Raw genomic sequence first — 22,169 nt, 5'->3', positions numbered from 1 at the left:
CATGCCCATAACATAGCGATTACTTTCTGTTTTAAATATCACAACTGGAGTAAGTAATAGAAAGAAAAAATTAAGTATTTCACAAGATAATTTAGCAAGAAGGCTGGAATTCTATTTGCAGTTCAGAAATGGATCTCTATGAGGATTAGCATTTCAACTGGAATCTAAAATGTGTGTAGGAATGGACCAGGGGCATAAGGTAGCAGGAAATTTTTCATGATTCAAGGCAGAATGAACTGGTACAGTTGAAGTCTCAGAAGCATGCAAGAACATGCCTCATTCCATGAACCATATAGAAGGCCAATGAGACATTATGTAATGCACTTGGGTTAAAATATCTCATGTTCTCTTCTGAAAGTGTGCCTAGGTTTTAATTTAGACTTTCTTAAGCTTCAAGAGACTTTATGCTAGTAAATGATCACATAGTAAATATTTTAGTCTTTGCAAATTATATGGTTTCTATGGATTCTACTCAAATCCAGCATGTTTGCACAAAAATAACTAGATAATACATAAATACATGTGTACATGCATGCATACCTACATTAAAGGTACCTGTGTTCAATAACATTTTATTTAAAAAAATAGGTAGTTTGTCAGATTTGGCCTTTGGGTTGTAGTTTGCCAGATACTCCTTTAGTGCATGGCTATTAATCTAAAGATGCCTGTGATGTTAATAAGGTTTATGGATGCCTGTAGAATGCCAACATGCTTTATACATTGATCGACCTCTAGTGTTTTTGTTTTGCTCTGAGCCATAAAACAGTTGCTCTGTGATTAGCCTTGTGTAATATCTTGTCCTGTTTATATGCAGCCCAATTCTTACAAGAACATTTCCCCAAACTGACTTTTGGAAGCCTTGGCCCTGCTCACCTCACTCTTCTCGGCTGCCTTGCTCTGCATACTGCAGCCATTTAATCCACCCAAATTCTCATCTCTGCTTCCAGAGCTCAGAGCAACTACAGTGATCTGCTTGGACCATAGCACTTGGCACCTCAGTCAGGAAATCGTTCTCTGGATGAAAGCAGATGTAGTCACAGGTCTCACCAAGGGAGTTTCCCATACTTCAGATTTCACAGCCTGGCATAATTAGCTCAGAGTTGCTTATTGGGAGGAGGACTTGTCCAATATCAGTTACTTGTGTCATATCTATAAGCAGAAGTTTTGAATCTTTTATTTATTTATTGTTTCATTTGAAACACAATATTTAAGAAAAATTTTAAACGTAAGTATACTTGTTATTCAAACTTGTATTGGTTATATTAATTTCAGGTGCACAACACAGGGATTTGACAGTTCTGCACCTCACAATGTGATCATGCCACTGACTCCAGTAAACATCTGTCATCCTGTAAACCTATCACAGTGTTATTGACGATTGAATCTTTTCTTTTTAAATTACAAAAAAATAAAGACTTCACAAAAAATTTTGTTAATAAAAAGTGAATTTATGTATTCATAGTAACTATGATTACAGTGTTCATTTGATTTCAGATATGACTTAATCAAGACATTTTCAAAGTCACCAGATTCTGTTATACATTTATTTGCTATTTTCTTTTTCTCGATATTTTTTATTGATTTTTAGAATGAGGAAGGGAGAGAGAGAGATAGAAACATCGATGAGAGAGAAACATCATTGATTGGTTACCTCCTGCATGCCCTCTATTGGGGATGTAACCCACAACCCGGGCATGTGCCCTGACCAGGAACCAAACTGATTACCTTTTGGTTCATGGGTTGATACTCAAACACTAAGCCACACCAGCCAGGCTACTATTTTCTATGTCTTGCTTTACTTCTATAGGACAGTTTTAAACTCATTTTGTTCTCTTTTATTCTAGAAATAATGCCTATTAGAGCTTAGATTTAAACATCCTCATATTATATTACCAAGAGAATGAAAAAATATAATTTTTATTCACTCAGATGAAGAAGAGAGACAGCTTTCATTCCAGGAGTTACCAATAAATATTTCCTTGTTTTCTATTTTGATGTTAATTAGATGCCTAAACCCAATGACTAGAGAGTTATGATAGAGTAATTGTTTTAAAAAATTACATTCCTGTTTCTGGACGTGGTTGCTGGGATCTCTCCTAAAATGCATGGCTGAGAAAGGGTATGAGGCAGTTTCTTCGAAAGTCTAGGTGTTTTGGAGGGGAGAAAGGGAATCAATATCAAGCACATAAGGAATTACCTGCAATATATTTTCCTTAAATGGCTACAAGTGCTAAATGCAAATGCACATGATGGCAATATGAGAGTTGTAAAAATTTAAATTTGATGAAAATTACATACGTTTACTCTTATTTCCCAATAAAAAAGGCTCATTGAACTTTCTAACTTTGATATATTGAAATTTACTTTTAATAGCAGTTACAATCAGATGTTACGCTAAGCTATTCCTATGTAATTTGAGCACTAAATTTAGTTCATCTACATATATTAGTCATTCAATCCAAGTCTCTCAGTATAATTCCCAAGTTAATGATATTGAAATGAGCAGGTGTTGCTTCAAAAACCTGATGGCCAAAGATAATCTTGGTGCTACAATTTTATATTTTTATGAAGTGAGCAGAAGCAGGTGGGAATTATTGACTTTCTGCCTCCTTACCTCTGTGATAAAATGGACTGTAGAAATGATGGTGGTGGTGTGATGGTCCGTGTTATATTTCTAGGGTCTTATTCACAGCTTCTACGTTAATGCTGCTGAGCAGGGCATATGTTCTTCATGTATACTAATAGAGGCATTGAATTTACATAAAATATTTGATCCTATCATTATCCTTTTACCAACTGCCAAGTATACCCTATTGAATACTTGAGAATATCTTTTATGCATTTGTTATCTCATTACATTAATAATCTTACAAAAGAAAATACTTCAATCTTCTAATTAGTCTCCAAATATTTTAAATCATAAGACATCAATAAATTTTGAACATGTCATCCAATGTATGGATATTTATTAATTAATAGAGGCCCGGTGCATGAAATTCATGCACTGGGGGGCTAGGGGGTAGTGTCCCTCAACCCAGCCTGCACCCTCTCCATCTAGGACTCCTCAGGGGATGTCCGACTGCCGGTTTAGGCCCGATCCACAGGGCCTAAACCAGCAGTCGAACATCCCTCTCATGATCTGGGACTGCTAGCTCCCAACCGCTCGCATGCCTGCCTACCTGATTGCCCCTAACCACTTCTGCCTGCCAGCCTGATCACCCCCTAACCACTCCCCTTCCAGCCTGATCGATGCCTAACTGTTCCCCTGCCAGCCCGATCATCCCCAACTGCCCTCCCCTGCTGGCCCAGTCACCCCCAACTGCCCTCTCCTGCTGACCATCTTGTGACTGTGGGTGCCACCATCATTGATAGCATGGCAGTCAATTAGCATATTCTCTCTTTATTATTTGTGGGTGCCGCCATCTTTGAAGACAGGGCAGTCAATTAGCATATCCCTTCCTTATTGGCTGTATGCCACCATGTATGGGACAGCATGAGGGTCAATTAGCATATTCCCTCTTTAGTATATAGGATTAATTATATACATTTATATCTTTATTGGTTCAGAGGACCAGCTGTGGATCTAAACTGCCTAGACTTGAATTTTGGGTCTGTTATTTCCCAGCCATCACCTTGAGTGAGATATTTAATAAATCTATGTCTCAGTTTCCTCACTCTAAAGGGGTGGAAACAATACTAGGTACTGATGCAGTTATATATATATACCCAAGTTTATATTGTTCCTATCATTATCACAGTACTATTTTACTGCCATACTCTGTATATTATCAAACAAAATGGAAGAAAAGCAATGATGAGTTTTAGAAAATATGTAAATATAATTTCTAATATAGTTTCACATTAGAACAGCCATGGGTTATTTTTTAATAAAGAATACAAAATATTTTACAATGCCACCTACTTATCTATTTATAATGTTGAAATGTGAAACTAAAATGTAGATTTTCTAATGTATTCTCCCCAGACTCTACTGGAACATCTCATCACTCACCATCTATATTTTTGCATTATTGGCTGGAACACAGCTGCATGTTCTTATTTGTTCCAAAACATAGAGTAATAACCATATTATCCTATATAATAAAAGGGTAATATGCAAATAGACCAAATGGCAGAACAATTGAATAAGCAATCAAAGCGTAATATGCTAATGATATGCTAAGACTGCCCTGCACTGACCACCAGTGGGCAGAGAGTCAACTGGTCAACCAGTTGCTATGACATGCACTGACCACCAGGGGGCAGATACTCTGACGGTAGGTTAGCTTGCTGCTGGAATCTGGCCAATTGGGACTGAGTGAGATGGGCCAGACATGCTCTGGAGCCCTCTCATGGTCCCTCCCTGGCCCGATCCCCTGCCTGATCATGCACTAATGGGGTTCCTTAGCCTGGCCTGTGCCCTCTTGCAATCTGGGACCCCTCGGGGAATGTCAGAGAGCCAGTTTCAGCCCAATCCCGCAGGCCACTCTTCTTGGGAGGCTGCCAGATGCAGGGCTCATGACTGGCAAGTGCTGCTGTGGCAGCATGAGCCTCTCCAGATCGATTGATGGCAGCAGGCACAGTGGAGCCAGTAGAGTGGGGCCAGGATGAGCAGGAGCAGCAGGTAGGAGCTTCAGGCAGCAGCTGCAGGCTGTGTTGGACTGTGGGTTTTGGCCTGGATCCCTGCAGGCCACACAGACCACCAGGCCTCTAGTTAATTATAAAATAGTAAGGCTATGGTAGAAAAACTGTAACAATTTCTGGCTTTGTTTTGCTGATGCCACCTAAAGCTAATTGCAATGTCAGTTGTTACTTCCAGGACCCTTACAGGCTCAACTTGTAGTTATCTACTGACCTGTCCCCAGTAAATGAGTCACAACAGTGCTTTGAGATTGTTTATTATAACTCAGCAATGGCCAAAAGACTTGGAAGGGAGGCTCTCTTCTGAATTTCCTACTTAGAGTCTGTATACATATTTTCCTAATCTGGCCTTAGGTGGGACAATTTCCAGTCTAATCTTTCTAAGCAGATGGCCATGCCAGAAAAGAGTCTGGCTAGACATTGTTATGCTGATACCCGGGGTGCTTCTTTTTCCAGTTTTATCAGAAGATGAAATAGCTGAGACTTTAGTAAGATTGCAATAGACCAGGGGTCCTCGAACTATGGCCCGTGGGCCACATGCAAATACAAATATTGTATTTGTTCCCATTTTGTTTTTTTACTTCAAAAATAAGATATGTGCAGTGTGCATAGGAATTTGTTCATAGTTTTTTTTAAACTATAGTCCGGCCCTCCAGCAGTCTGAGGGACAGTGAACTGGCCCCCTGTTTAAAAAGTTTGAGGACCCCTGCAATAGACCATGCTGGCCCTTATATCTTCTCTATATAGCACCTTATATCTTCTCTATATTTAATTTTTTAAATATCATTTACTCTTAATGTGTAAAGTAAGGCTAATTATTAAGACTCAATGGTGACAAAAGAATATTCCAGTCTCTTATATCTTGGTGCCTAAGGTGTTTATCCCTCACTTGTAATTCAATTAATCTTCAGGAGCAGGTGAGAAAGATTATAATTATTATACATGCCCAAGGAGGAAGATAAATCTTGTGACCTGCTCATACTGCTTCCTGTGTCTTGGCAGAGAAACACATGCCTGTATGCAAACACACATTAGTGTATCTTAAGTGTTTTACTTGGTTTAAAATTAACCATGATTTTGGACTATATTCTCTTGGCTCCTAAAAATGGTTTTATGAATCTATAATAATAAAAATGTAATATGCTAATTAGCCTGGACAGCCAAACAACCTTCTGGACATCCTTCCGGACAAAGTCAGGGCAGTGAGGGCCGAGCCCCTTACACGAATTCTGTGCATTGGGCCTCTAGTTGAATTATAAAATATTTGTTATAATTTTTTATTAGAACCTTTGCTTTCAGCAACCCTACACCATCTGTGTCTCTGGTATGTTTACTGTCTTTGACAATGAGAATGTGGGAGCCAACAACATTTCTTTTTGTACCTGGCTGCCACAAGTCTTGGGACAAATGTTCAGCTCAGCCGAGACAAATGATAAAACTGTATGACCTCCGTCTGCTCTCACTGCCCCTCATCTCCTTCACATGCTTTTCACAAGACATATGTTTTCCAAAGACCCCATTTGTTTTATTTATGTTAAAGATTTTAATACATTTAGTATGAAAATTGTGTCAAATCCTTTTTAGCAGAGGTAAGGAATAGATATTTTCATATTCTGTAAACCTTAGGAAAATTCGCCAGAAAAATTAAAAGGATAGTCACATATTATTACTTAGAAGGAGGGAATAGGCAAGAATTAAAATAAATTGCGTCAATACATTTTCAGAAATATTGACTCACAAGCCTAATGTATGAATGATGAATTAGAACCTTGTAGATTTAGCCAGTTTTGTAGACTGACTCATTGAAATTCAGATAAAATATAACTGCATAACATTAGGTCCTGCCTATTTGTTTCATGAATATACATTCATGTTTCATAAAATAAATTTTTTTAAAAAGAGCTCCAGCCAGTTTTGCTCAGTAGTTAGAGTGTTGGCTAATGGATTGAAAGGTCATGGGTGCAATTCTGGTCAAGGGCACATACCTTAGTTGCAGACTTGATCCCGATGCCAATCAGGGAGTGTGTCGGAGGCAAGCAATTGATGTGTCTCTCTCACATCCATGTTTCTCTCCGTCTTGGCCCTTCCCTTCCACTCTCTCTAAAAATCAATGGGAAAAATATCCTTGCGTGACAATTAATAAAAAACAAATAAATAAAAAATATAAAAAAGACAGTTTTTGCATTAAATACAGCACTGATGTCATCCTTTGTAGTCTAGCTCAATTTAAGGTGGATTCTTGAGAAAAACAGCCAGAAACAGCTCCAGACTGAATGGTGATCTAAACCAGGCCCCAGTGTTTTGTGGGCTATAAAACCTTGAAGTTTTGTAGCTCCACATTTTCCCCCAAAAAGTAAATAAAGAATTATGATATGAACTCTAGCTTCTAAACATGTGATAGAGCACAGATGATAAAATGTACATCTATGAAAATTAAATTTATTTTTTGGTGTTACTTTCAGTAGAAGACACCGTGACTCTCAGTCCACACTGACAAGCCACTTTCTAGTTCTCTCTTCTAGCTTAGACATACCTTTAGATTATCAGTTACAATCTCCTATTGTGATTTTCACTTTACACGATTTCTATTCATTGTATATTGTCAACCTATTAGACATATGAGGTTACCTAGTTTCAGAAAAATTAATCACTGAGTATATATTCAATGATTGAATGTGAATGAAAGCTACTCTAGAAACATGATAAGCTCTAAAGTGACCCAATCCTTTACTTCACAGGAGTTAAATTGAAAAAAAACAGATAAACTTTAAATAAAATTCACTCTGGTAAAGTACCCTGTCTTTCACAGGTCTTCTGATGGTTTAATAACCATAGAACTGTTCTTGTTGTATATAATTTTGTAACTATTGCACATGAATTAACCCAGTAGCTAATTATTTGAAAACTAGGACCACAGTATAATGATTTGGGTCAAAATATGCAACACCTGTCATTGTTTTTCCTTATTTTTTTTAACAATTCTGTCTCCTAAGATCTCTTGGCTATATTTTACTGCATTCAATAAATAATTAGAATTGGTAAATATGGGAGGGAGGTGCGTTTTCTCTTCCTGTGGCCAGCACAGAGAGAGAGAACGCGGGGGTTGATGAATCTTGATTAGAACGCGACGAGTTTTAAGGAACAATGAAAAAACACAAGACTGAGACAGAAATAGAGTGAAAGCTGGGCCTGGGTGTGGCGTCTGCCCTCTGATGGAGGGACAGATGCAGAGAGCATCAGCACCGCAAGCAGATTTATTTATACTTGAATAACAGGAAGTTACATCACATCTGGGTGGGCCTTGAGTTCCTGGTGACATCATAAGGTCAAACTGAGTGGCATCCCAATCTCTTGATTAGATCCGCCCCCAGGGCGTGGCTCTGCCTGCACTCTGAGTTTCAGCCAACATAATTAAACCCAGTGTTTTTGCCAGTGGCCCTTAACAGGTAAATGCTTGAAATCTGGGGAACTGATGGTAATATAGCTTTCAAATGCACATTTATTGTTTTCATTGGAATTCATTCTATCTGTCCTGATACAAGTTCACTGGTTACTATATTACTGTACATCCAGAAGTCATTCCTTAGTAGGACTCTTCTAATCTGGATCACAGGATTTGGGCTGAAACCCACACAAGGATGGAGAAGGACTGGGCCAGGAGGGCTTGTATCTATGCAGACACCCTCTGAACTGCATGAAGTTTCCTGGCAGCTGTTGCCCAGGAATGGCAAGTGGTACTGAGCCTGGTGTAGATGTGCTTCCCCCTTCCGCTGAGGTCTAAGAGGAGCTTGCTCACAATCACTGCTCTTCTGAAGCCCACCCACTACCCCTCTCAACTGTCCCTACCTCCTGTCCTAAGCCAGGGAGCTGGAGAGAGAGACATAAGGGTCATTCATCTCCTTCCTTATTTGGGGCTCAGGCCCATGGACAGAAGGTGGCTTAGGTAGGTAGGCCCTGCTGCTGCTGCCACAGACTGTCACAATGTGAGTCCTATGTTTGATGGTTGAGGATGTCGAGGGGCTGGAGGCAGCAGTGACTCAGGGTGGGCAGAATGGTCTGAGCCTGGGGATGAGGATCTGAGAATCTGAGACTGAGGCCCATGATCCTAAGGGGGGTACGAGTGGGGTTTAGAGCACACGGCTCAGAGCTTGTGGGGATTCACCTACTTGTAGGTGCCCTCCTGTTGGAAGTGTTCTCTCCCTCTCCTCTCTTTCTCTCTTGAAAATTCAGAATGGGTTAATTTTTAAGCATTAGTGTATGCATTTATAAGGGCACATGTGATATATTTTATGTGCATGCATCAAGTAGCTGTTTAAGGACAACAAGTGTTGACCAAAAAATTATTCCCTACAAGAGTAAAGTATGGAGAATAACACAGGAAACAAACTTAGGAAACAAAAGGTAAACATAGATACAAAAAATGGATATGGGGTTTTTACAAACAAGAAAGTATCCTCACCATCTCCTTCCTCCCAGGTGGTCACCATAGGGCAGAAAACTTTAATCAAAGGACAGAACCTCAGGGTTCTGCTTCCCAGACTGTGAGGGCGAGGAGAGATGAGCAACAGACAAATGGGCACTTTGATAGCTGGCTACAGCCTTGCTATAAGCCCAGGGCGTTATAGCACCCAGTGTTGTGACTAACTGGTAACTGAAGAAAGGTAACTGAAAGCCTCCTGCTGCTGACTTCTCCCCAGCAAACTCAATCCCCTTGCCTCACAAGAGCATCAGAAATATCCTTCATTCCTTTCCACTTTGGATTCTTTGCATTGGCTAAATGTAAGAGGCAAAGTCTAGTGGTATAGAGAGGTTCTCAACCATGAGGGGAGGCAGGCTCTTTGGCAGGTCCTCTGTGAGCCTGCTGAGCATCTTTTTGTCAACATAAGATTATAGTATACAGGGTGGGCAAAAATAGGTTTACAGTTGTGAGTATGTGAAGCACAGCATTTATTTTTGTATTATTATTATTTACTAGAGGCCCGATGCACAAAATTCATGCAAGGGGTTTAGCCCTCCCGGCCCTGGCTGTCTCACAGTCCTGTAGCCTCTCCCACTGGTCATTCTGAAAGGTCGTTCTGGAAGGTCGTTCCAGAAGGTGATTCTGCCATCCAGTCTAATTAGCATATTAGCTCTTTATTATATAGGAGTTATTATTGTATTAACTTCCATACAAACTACTATAAACCTGCTTTTGCCCCACCCTGTATAGCTAGAAATTGGTAGAGGCAGGATTTTAAAACACATCTTCTAAGTCTGAGGCCATTGTTTTTTTTTCTTTCAATAGGACCTTTATGGATTTGAAAAGGTACAGAGATAAGGTGGGATAGAGAAGTGTATTGGACTAAAAGTCAATAATAAAAAGAGTGAATACTGCCCTAATTGGTTTGGCTCAGTGGATAGAGTGTCGGCCTGTGGACTGAAAGGCCCCAGGTTCGATTCTGGTCAAGGGCATGTACCTTGGTTGTGGGCACATCTTCAGTGGGAAGTGTGCAGGAGGCAGCTGATCGATGTTTTTCTCTCATCGATGTTTCTAGCTCTCTATCCCTCTCCCTTTTTCTCTGTAAAAAATCAATAAAATATATTTAAAAAGAGTGAATACTATTGTATTAGTTTTCTCAGGCTGCCACAACAAAATACTATAGAATGGGTGGCTTACACAACAGAAATGTATTTTCTCAGTTCTGGGGGCTAGGTGTCTGAGATCAAAGTGCTGGCAGATTCAGTTTCTTCTGAGAGCTCTTCCTGACTTGTGGCAGGTGCCTTCTCACTGTATCCTATAGGGCAGTGATGGCGAACCTATGACACGTGTGTCAGAGGTGACACGTGAACTCATTTTTTGGTTGATTTTTCTTTGTTAAATGGCATTTAAATATATAAAATAAATATCAAAAATATAAGTCTTTGTTTTACTATGGTTGCAAATATCAAAAAATTTCCATATGTGACACAGCACCAGAGTTAAGTTAGGGTTTTTCAAAATGCTGACAAGCCGAGCTCAAAAGGTTCGCCATCACTGCTATAGAGCCTTTGTTCTGAATCAGCATGGAGAGAGAGAAATATCTCTGGTGTCCCTTCCACTCCTTATAAGGGCACCAGCTCTATAGGATTAGTGCCCCCCCCCTTTTTTTTTTTACCTCATTTAGTCTTAATTACCTCCCTAGATGCCCTGTTTCCTAATACAATCACATGACCAAGAGTCAGACCTTTAACATATAAATTTTAGGGGGACATAATTCAGTTCACAGCAACTAAAAATATACTGTTGGATTTATATCACAAGTTATCTTCAGAGACTTGAGGTAAAATTTTTCCTATTTAGTAGATATTCATGTAGAATACATCGTTTTCTCAAATTAGCCAAATGAATTTTCAAAGATAATTCTTTAAAATTTTATGGCAGTGAATGACAGATGCTCAAAGTAAAGGAGAAATTGTAGAATTTACTGTTAAGTACTAGCCTTTCTTTCATTTTGCAGGCCCAACAGCTTACTGATCTGGAACAAAAATTAGCTGTGGCCAGAAATGCGCTGGAGAAAGCAGCTCTCGATCGGGTACGTGCATATCCATGAGCCATCACAACTTTGGTTTTAGCAGACAAAGCCAGGGCATGTTCATTGCTTCCCTTGATTTATTAATGCAATTTCAGGTGCTGTTCATGTAAGGTGGTTATAGAATTTACGAAAGCTGGGTATTCCTGTTGGAACTCAATTTTTTTCTTGTTTTTGCTGCTACAGTAAATTGACTCAATGTTCAGGCTCTGTGAGTTCATGGCTTTATTTTCCTCCTTACTGGTATATTTGTTCCATAACACCATAAATAAACATGCTTTCAAGCACCAATAGAGATGACATGTATTAACTCTGAATTAATGAGCTATAAAGCCAATGGGAGTAGTCATTGATGTTTTTCATTCTAGAAATCTTAAATCAGAGTTCTGGAGGTCTTTACATAAACTGACTTAACCATGAAGTCAGTTTATATACAGAAAATGCAATAGTGGGTGACAGTCTATCTTTATAACAGCGTTATCTATATAGCTATATATATGTAAAAGCCTAAGCAACTGAATGACCGAATGACTGGTCAACCAGTCACTACAATGCACACTGACCACCAGGGAACAGACACTCAACGCATAGGATCAGGCTCCCTCTGGATTGGGCCTGCGGGGATCGGCCCTGTGGGGATCAGGCCAAAACCATCTACCCAACATCTCCCAAGGGGTCCTGGATTGAGAGAGGGCACAGGCCAGGCTAAGGGACCCCCCGCCCCCAACAGTCTACAGATTCATTGAAATTTATTTTGCATACCATAAAAGTCACACTTTTGAGGTTCACGGTTATGCTACCATCATCACTATTTACAAATGATTTTCTTTATCTCTTTTTACCTCATCTATTTATTTTATATCAATCTCTCATTGTGTTACAATTATGTATGCTCAGGATAAACCACAACTCCCATTCCATATCTGCCTTTGCCTTTCAATAGTCTTTTATGGGAGTCATTCATGGGCAATAGAGAATTGGTACATGGAAAGACAAATATAATATGAAGAAATTGCTTATGTAATTCAGAATTACTTTTCTGCTGTTTAATAGTTATAGTATTTGGTAAAATTTTACTCCCTTTTCTCATTTTTAAATTAACTTTACAAGATTGGGGAAAGTAAATATCTCTTTTTCCTTTAGTTCACTATGTATTGTATATATTAACATGTATTATATAGCATATATACATTAGATACATTGTTTATGTAGTTTATATATGTTAAATATATGTAATGCATGTAATTGTGTATATTAAAATTTTCATGTATAATACATTTTATTAAATAATATACATATTAATTATAATAAATACATATTTGTATAATCAAAATGATCCCTTTTAATATTTAATTCAGATTGGTATTTACCTGATATTTGTTACATTTGTCTATGCAATTCTCTTTATTGAATTACCCCTGTAATTTCTAAAATAAGTTTTGTTTTGGAAATTATTCTGTCTGCTATGAAGAGCTCTCTGTTTTTGTGATTGCAGTTTAGCAATGGTTTTATTTAGAAAAATAAGCAAGTAAAGTGATTGCACTCATTAATTAATTTTGCAATAATATACTGCATATGTTTAGCAATTTTGTAAAGAAAGGAGATTATCTCCTAATCACCAATTTGAACCATGAGTGTTTTGATGCAAAATAAAGGAGGTGGAACATTTGAGTCTAATTCATTTTAAAGTTCTTCTGGTATAACCTTCTTGTTATGCAGTAGCTATAAAGAACCAGGCTAAAATTTTACCTCCCAGGACCTTGGGTCTCACATAGGCATTTTCTTCACTTACTTATGACCAAAATTTCTTCAAAGCTAACATAGCTAACTTTTTAAACCAGATATCTAGAAAGTATCATAGTACAGGACTTTGTAAGGACATTTGTTGAATTCTAATGATTTCTTCTTCTTATGGTTTAGATCTTTTGGACAAATGTACCTTTTGAATGAATAACTAGATATTTTAACAACGTCTCTCCTTTGTGATTATCATATGTTATATTAGTTTATCCAAAAATAATATAATGTTTAATGGTTTTATAGAAGCCTACCTGCTATTTTGTAGACTAGATCAAATATAATTCATCTTACCAAGATTGCAGATTTATGAGATTTTTTTATTTATGAAAAAATAAGCTTATACCAATTTATGCTAATCTCTGACCATATCCAACTCATGCTACATAATATTACTTTTTCAAAAAGGGAAATTGCTATAGTATTGCTAGTATCAGAAAATCAAAGGAATGTATAATCCTCAAGTTCAACTAGACAATCTTTTTTTAAAAAAAGTATTTCTCTGTTATCCCTGCCATGATCTCTGCAATGTGCCTTAAGTCTGAAAAACACGTTGTATTCTCATGGTTCTGCACAGCTCAACTTCCTCCGAGATTTTTAACAACTCTGTCAGAATGATTTTTATTACATTAAATCTCTTCCCTGATTTGATTTCAGGTCATCCATTTAGCCAGTCAATGCTAAATATGTTTGAAATGCCTCTTGTGTGACTACCATGTGCTAGGTGCTATGGAAAATAGAAAGCATTTATAATATATGGTCTTGGGTTCCACATCTCTCACTATTTTGTTGGCCATGAACAATTAGAAAATAATTGTATGCAGAGCCATGAGGTCATAAAGGCACCAAGAATGAGAATGAATATGTGTATTTTAAGTACAAGTGGGTTGGATGGGCTGGTGTGGCCATATAATACTTCATGAGGAAATAGTAATTTAGCCTGAGTTATAGAACTTGGAGTTGATGCAGAGTTTTCTCCTCCCTCCTCTTACTCATTCTATGCTTTTCTCCTCCCATTTCTAATCCACCACCCTCCCACCACCTCCACCATAACTATGTGCCTGCCCCACACCATGCCACACTCCTGATTCAGGATGAGAGTCTTAATATTGCAGTGTTTAAGTAAAGGTCCCCAGTGTCCATCTATGAGCAAGTCATAATTTTTCAATTGAATGACTGTGTTTGAATCCCCCAAACTATTGTTGTTGTTGTTGTTAATCTTCACCTGAGGATATTTTTCCATTGATTTTTAGAGAGAGTGGGAGGGAGAGACACAGAGAGAGAAACATCAATGTGAGAGAGACACATCGATTGGGTACCTCCTGTACACCCCCAACCAGGACCAGGAATTGAGTCTGCAACTAAGGCACATGCCCTTCACCGGAATCAAACCCTGGACCCTTCATTCCACAGATGGACATTCTATCCACTGAGCAAAATTGGCTATGCATCCCCGAACTCTTTATGCTTCGCTGTAACATGAAATAATAATGAAACTTACTTTATAAGGGTGATGAGAAAATTATATGTCTCAAAAAAGCAACATACTAAGGATTCTTGGCACCCTGGAAAAGACTCAGTAAGTCTTATTATTATTAGTGAATGAGATCACAGAGACTACCTCTCTGTGATAGCGATTTCTCTCTTTAACCTTCAGCATTTGGTCACACCTTTTGCTATAGTGAACTATAAAAGCATTTCATATTACTGGAGGTTAATTTCAACAAATTTAATGTAAGATATGTGTGAGGCTCATAAACTGTAGTTATAAAGTCGGGTAGAAATGGTAGTTCACTTCAAAATGAATAAAAACTTCAGTTTAATGACATTGCTCTTCCCCTCTCTCCATCATCTTTATATCGTTATGTGAAGCTTTTTTATTCTCTTCAGGTGTCTAGCTCCTAAGAATATTACATCTGGTCTTCAAATAACCTTCACCACCCTATAAATATTATGAAAGCAACATTTCATACTTCAACTTGGTTCTCATAACATATTTAATGTAAGACGTCTCCGTTTACTATCACAACATAAACAATAATAACCACAAAATCTAAGAGCCAACCTTGGTTTCTCCAACAATCAATTATTTATTTGGCAATACCTTATGAATTACATTTAGCCTCAGCAACTAGAATGTAAAAACAACTTTATGGTTTGGAAATCTATCTCTCAAACTTTCATATGGAAAGAAGTTTCTATTACATGTAACCATCACAAAATTTCTCTTAGGGAAGCGTGCATAATGACATCCATACTACAGATGACACAAGTTAGGCGACCTACATACACTCCTGGGGCTAACAAGGAAGAAAATAAGAAATCTTTTTGCCACAGTATTTCTGGCACATAACAGGAGCACGATAAGAACTTATTGATTGAATAGATAAATGAAGATTTAACTTCATAAATTAATAAACACGCTATATATCCTACATACTAGAGACCTGGAGAGACTTTGAGCAGAGAACCTAAAACATTAAAGGACCTTTCAGAATTCACACAGTTGATTTCACAGCAGAAATAACATTAAAGAAAAGTCTTTGGATTCACAGCCCCTCATGGTCTTTCCAAATTGATCTCTCTACTTTCTGGTTCCCGGGTGCATCACCGGAGAACCACAGCAGCCAAGTCACTGCAGATCGGCAGCTCCTGTGTTGAGCGTCTACCCCCTGGTGGTCAGTGTGTGTCATAGGTACTGGCCAGTCAGATGGTCAGATGGTCACTTAGCCCTTTATATAATAGATTTTCTCATGCAAAATGGCAGCCACTTATATCCTCTGGAAGGTTTGCTTTATTTATTCATGTAACAAATATTTAAGTTAGAAACTGGTGATGCTGCCAAAAAGGTACTGACACTCAAAGAAATTACATTCTAATAGAAGCAGATAAATAATAAACACATAAACAATAAGATCATTTGCAGTGGTAACAAGGGCTACATAGGACATAATTTAAAAACAGTGATAGAGATTCTAAAAGGAGTGTTCCTTGAAAGGGTGATCAGGGACTATTTTCAAAGAAGATAATATATAAACTGAGATATGAATTTTAATTGGAATTTCCTGCATAGCTACTTGAAAAAAAGGTTCTGCAAGCAGAGGAAGCAGCAAATATAAAGGCTGAAAGATGCAAATGAGCTTGGAATGTTTGATGAGCTATAAATAAAGGACATTGTTATAAGCAGGTCCTTATTATGGAGTCTGCATTTTACTAGAGTCTGGAAAACAATGGTTTGGTGTGAGAATAAGGCAGGGCAAAAACAAGACTGACCTTCAGAGGGAATAGGCTGTAAGATCTAGGACAAGGCATACATTACATGGTTTGCATCATATTTCTTAGGTGACATCTTGTTTCAGTGAATTTCAAAGTGAACAGTAGCCTGCAATTTCAAAACCGACTATGGCTGGCAGCAGGAATGAAAATGTAATCATGTGATATAAAATCATTGTCTGGGTCCTGCTGATGGAACTGGGTCAAGCCAAACCTGAGGAGTGTCTGTGGTAACAGGCTCTATTAACTAGATTAAGTGGAAAACTAGGTTTTGTTTTTCAGAAGATGACTGGATTAGGGCAGGGTTGCTCACAGCAATCTGCTGTCTTTGGCAGGAAAAAAAAAAAAATCTATAATGTACTCAAGCACTGGAGCCAGAAGCTAAGGTAGGGGGCAAAGTTACAAGCTTCAGGTTCAAAAATGAGATAAAATATAAAACTAAGAGATTAAGAATAGGTTGAAACATAAAAGATAGTTTACTACTGTGGCTGTGAAAGCTGAGGAGTTGGAGGTTACGTCTGTGTGATGTTTCTGTTATCTGCGATGATCCTGACAATGTCAGGAGAGCTGTGGAACAAACAAGATGATTGTATCAAAGTTGGGACAATTACAAATGTTCATGTACGACGCATCCCTGGTTGTTGTTTTATTAGAAAAATGTGTCCTGCCTAAACAATGTTTATTGAAAATCGATGTTTGACAATATTAACCGAATGCTGTTTGTTATTTATTTTTAGCACCTAATTTCAGCCACCACTCTGGAATTTGTCTATTACGAAAACATATACCTTAAGCCTGTTATAAATCCAAAGCTGAGATGTAGAGGGCTTTAGAGGAGCCAAGATATGAACACAGTGAATACTGTAACCACCGTTACTTTCTGCATGATTTAAACATTAAATCTCTATATTTCAAAGCCACTTAGCTGTGAGTCCTAGCCAAGGCTTGCCTGACCCTGTCACATTAGCTCTGTTTCTATTGTCCCACTAAAAGATGCAACACAGAAAACATATTTAAATGGTTCAGTGTCACCCGTGATAGCTCACTCCTGACACAACACCCAATACCTTAATCTCCTCTTCTGTAGCGAGAGAAAGGGTCAGTCAGGATTACAACAAGAAATTATAGGAGAAGGAAACTGAACTACCACTTCATTTCTTTTTATTGATATAACTTGTTAATTTTCTTCTCTGAGACACAGAAAGAATGTTTTCACCTAAATTTTTAAGTCATTTATTGAAAATAAAAACTTTTTGTTGAGTCCCTTTTATATATCAGGGATTGTGTTATGTGCCACAACAGTTCTGAACAAAATAGGCAACTTATACATGTGTATATATACGTATAAATTAAAAATGAGAATTAGTGATCAATTATATAAAGGAAACAACAGGATCAATTATAGAAATCAATGGGGTAGAGGAAGGGCAACAATCTAGAGCAACCGTGGGTAAACTACGGCCCGCGGGCCGGATCCAGCCCGTTTGAAATGAATAAAACTAAAAAAAAAAAAAAAAGGACCGTACCCTTTTATGTAATGATGTTTACTTTGAATTTATATTAGTTCACACAAACACTCCATCCATGCTTTTGTTCCGGCCCTCCGGTCCAGTTTAAGAACCCATTGTGGCCCTCGAGTCAAAAAGTTTGCCCACCCCTAATCTAGAGAGTCAGGCAAGCAATTAAAAGGGGCCACTTTGAGTACAAGGTCATTATCCAACTTAGCCCCCTTCTGTCCACTTAATGTTTTTCCATCCTAGTTCTCATCAGATTCTATTTTTTTCTGAGAAAAATTCATTGAGCAAGAGTAATGAGAAGAAAATGCATGTCTGTACTATGTCTTACATATTTCCAGATGTTGCTCTTATTGCTTCTTTTTCAAAATTTCTTGCTGTGACCAAAGAGAGAGATTTCCTAAACTGCTATTCTAGCAATTCGCACTCACAACTTAAAGATAAATATTATCATAAATCACATATTAGTAGGAAGCACAGAGGTAGGCATTGGGAAGGATATAAATCATAGCCACTGCTTTTAAGAAATTGATCACGAAGGCTTTATGGGAGACAAGAAATACCAGTAGGGGAGGGTGCTCTGTGAAAGCGTTTCTGGCATAGTTTATGAAAGGCAATAGTTTTGTTGGGCATATTTGGCTTTGACAGGTGAAGAAAACAAACTGTGCTGCTTCACTGATCTATGAAGGCACTGAAAGGCTCATCTCCCAGTGTGCCAGCTTGTCCTGGAGTCTCGGCCTCAGTAACTAATCTCTCCCTTCACCTCTCTTCGCCTAAAGGCCATATCTCATGTCTTGAGATTGATGTTTCTGTGACATTGTGTTATTAGGGTCTGTATCCACACCCCAAAGTACCCTTGAGTTACCGTGAGATTTCCTAGCAGTTGGATGTCTCTCTTCATTTTGGCCCCTGAGGACCTCTCTGTCGTTTGTACTCAGCTTTATATTATTATTTTTTAACTTATTAGTATGTAAAAACATGTTTTCAGAAGTGGGTCCTGGGGATTCAATGCGAGGCAGAGATGATGGTCTATGTAAGTTCAGTCTGCCTGGTGATATAAACCGAAAATAACCCCGTCTGAAAACTTCGAACTTTCTTTTCTTCACAGTAAAATCATAATTCGTAGTGCCAGTTTCACAGATGTTTGAAAGCATAAAATTATTTCCTGCATGTGAAAGTTGAAAGTGCTTGGAGGATTGTGATATCCTATGCTAATATCAGAAAGTATTAATATTATTTATAGTCAAAGAAAATTAACTTCTACTTCTGAACAAGGCCCAAAGGAAATAAAGGTTTTATTGGAAACAAATTTATTTTTCCCAATATGTGATGAAATTGAGTTGCTAATACAGGCTAATCTGAGAAACACAGAGGGCTACATTGCCAGGGGAAGGATTTGTAATAAAAGTGGCTGCTCCTACTAGAAAGAAGGCAGGTTTGTAAGAGCATTTTCTACTTCAGTGTGCCCCAGAGTATATTTTCTTCTACAAATAGATTCAGCAAACTATCATGATTGAAATCATGCCAGTTCAAGGAAAAAAAAAAGAAGTTATGTCTCTGAATTTCAGTGTTCAAAATATATCATAAAATACATTTACTCCTAAAAACAAACAGACTGAGTATGCATGAAACAGGGTATCATGTGGTTCTGTTTATCATGTAAAAATTGTGATCTCTTTTTTTTTTTTTTTTTGGTAGGATTCACAACTGAAAGCACTGAAACAGACCGTGCAACTCTGCCTGTCATCTGTTTTTCGTGATCAACCACCCCCTTTGAGTCTAATCAGGTCAAATCCAACTCAGATGTCAATTCCACCCAGTCCCATTGATGTCAAGATTCTAGATGCAAGGACAAAAAGCAAGGTACACTTTATTTGTGCTTTGGAAAGTAAAACTAATGAACTTGTATGCATATATGCATAACTTGTGGACACAGACAATGGGGTAGTGAGTGCCTGGGGGTGAGAGGAGGCTGGAAGAGATTAATGGCAGAAAAAGAAGGACCTATGTAATACTTTCAACAATAATGATTTTAAAAAACAATAATAATAATACAAAGTAAAATCAAGTAAAGTACTATGTGGTCATCAGTGTGGATCTAAGTAAAACATCAAAATAATGTAAATGGATGATAGAAACCCAATTTGTACCTCTGCATAGTCACATGGTAAAGCCAGCTGAATCTTAGGCAGGATGATCTGATTGTAAAATAATAGTAATTATCATTATTTATAACAATTATTTTTCTAAATTAGAATTCTAAAATAATTATTATGTTATAGTTAGTTAAAAGAAAGTATCTTGTATTATATTCCAATGTACACCAAAAGTTAAAATGGGAAATATTTTTTCCTAGTGTATAACTATCATTCTTTCAAACGTGGATACATTTTTTTTTTTTATTAAGACAGTTCTCAACACTGCCTGCACATTAGACTCACTTGGGATACTTGTTAAAAAAAAAAAAAAAAATCCTGACACTTGGGACTAAACCCAGACCTATTAAATCAAATTCTTTGTGGTTGGGCTCCAATCATTAATGTTTTTTAAAAGCTTCCCCGGAGGTTTTTGAGACCTACTGACAAAGTGCGCATCACACTACATCATATGCGGCACAGGCTTTTGGTTTCAATTGTCAGAATCTGCAATTTGCAGGCTTTGCATTTAAATAAATCCTGACAACCTGAAAGAGTGGAAAAAGGATTTCCTTTCTGACAGTATATACTTATTTGAAAGTGCTGGCTCTCTTATCATTTGCCTTAGGCTCTCTCACTGTTAAAAAGAATGTTACAGATACCAGAACCACTTGTGATGCTGATATCTCAGGGTGGGCCCTGGAAAACCTGAGGCCCACCTATGCAGTTACACATTTGTGCAAACATCTGGAGCCTATTTCTTGCTGCTTATTTCTGTGATTTCCTATCTTTGGAATAAAGGGGATATGGACAATTTGTAGATTAAGGAAATACTACATTCAGGATCTACACTAAAAAAACAAAAGTCAAACAAAATAATTCTACCATAAAACAGCATGAGCTCTGACTGGTGTGGCTCAGGTGTTTGAGCGCAGGCTCATGCACCAAGAGGTCACCAGATCCATTCCCAGTGCTTGGGTTGTGGGCTTGATCCCCTGTAGGGGGCATGCAGGAGGCAGCAGTTGATATTTCTCTCCCTCCCTCTCCCTTCCTTTCTCTCTTTAAAATTAATAAAAAAACATATTTTAAAAAATACAGCATGAGACTAGAGATAATTTTAAAAGTTTAAGACAATTAAATGACTTACACTGTGACTCCAAAATTCCCATGTACTCGTAGTATGTTGTGTGTTATAGGATATAAAAGCTACTTACCCATCTATGGAATATTAAGCTGACACCCAAGTTAAAACATTACATATTCACTAGCCCACCATTTTCTAGGGGTACCAAAATAAACAACCAACACATACTTTTACTCTTTTTTTAAAAAAATAATTTACTTAAAATTGGAATCAGGTGTGATTCTCTTCTTCTTAAAAGTATTACTAGAGCTATGAAAGTAACTTGTATTTAAAAAATAGTTGATAAAACAATTCCTCTGGATTGTAGAGGGGAGATAAGGACCATGGATAAGACAAGGTATATGATATTAATCAGACTCGGCATCTTTCTGGCCTGCTGCATCAGAGGCTGGACTCACCTAGTTTTTGGTTTCTCCATTTTCTACAGGTAAATCTTCTTTAATATCTTGGTTAGCCAGTTGGCCTCTTTTTTTTTTTCCTCTCCAATGAAATTCAATAAATTAAAAACAAATTTAAAAGAAGGCTAGTAAATTTATATATTTTCAAGCAAATCTATATTTGCAAGTGATAAAATGCACTATGAGATTAATACCACCTAGAACCTTTCATTTTGCCACTGCTTATTCTCTGTGGCTAAATTCACCATGGCACATTAATCCATTTGGGAAGCATTCCTGACAGAGTTGAGTCATATATTGGAGAACCCTCCCCACCACCTGTGCTTTCTTGCTATCAAAGAATATGGGTAGCAAACAGAGAGGTTTTATGGATGCTTATGTAAAGACACAAGAGGCAGCATTTCTGAACTTGTTCCTATAAATTTGACCATTTGCAAAACTACATGCACCTTATTTTCATCGATTAGGAATTCAATTTGCTACTAATATTGTGATCAAGATCCTTCCGTGAATGCCAATCTGTTTTTGCTGAGCACTTAAGAAATCCTGATCGATATTTTCCCATCTCTCTTACTTAGGAAAAGATAATATCCTCCTATTCCCTATATCTCCATGAGTCCCTGGCCTGAATAATGATAGTTTCATCTGATGGAAGTAAACTCCTTCTTTTCAACCTCCCCATGCAATTGCCCAGCCATATCTAAACTTGCCACCCCCGT

General features: G+C 37.7%; 1 protein-coding gene across 2 annotated transcripts in view; it reads left to right on the top strand.

Moving 5' to 3' along the window:
• Positions 1 to 22,169, top strand: part of LUZP2 (leucine zipper protein 2) — a 308,052-nt gene that overhangs the window by 267,622 nt on the left and 18,261 nt on the right. Inside the window, exons 8-9 of one of the 2 annotated variants that reach the window (XM_081098524.1) lie at positions 11,118 to 11,192; positions 19,472 to 19,636. In XM_081098524.1, coding sequence (XP_080954650.1) covers positions 11,118 to 11,192; positions 19,472 to 19,636 — 240 coding nt within the window. The remainder of the gene's footprint in view (positions 1 to 11,117; positions 11,193 to 19,471; positions 19,637 to 22,169) is intronic. The other variant, XM_081098525.1, reaches the window with a different exon arrangement.

This window comes from Myotis nattereri (assembly GCF_964212035.1).
Source record: "Myotis nattereri genome assembly, chromosome: 9".
In the NCBI taxonomy this organism is placed as follows: Eukaryota; Metazoa; Chordata; class Mammalia; order Chiroptera; family Vespertilionidae; genus Myotis; species Myotis nattereri.
The sequence above is the reverse complement of the archived record's forward strand: the minus strand, read 5'-3'. Positions and strand labels throughout refer to the sequence as shown.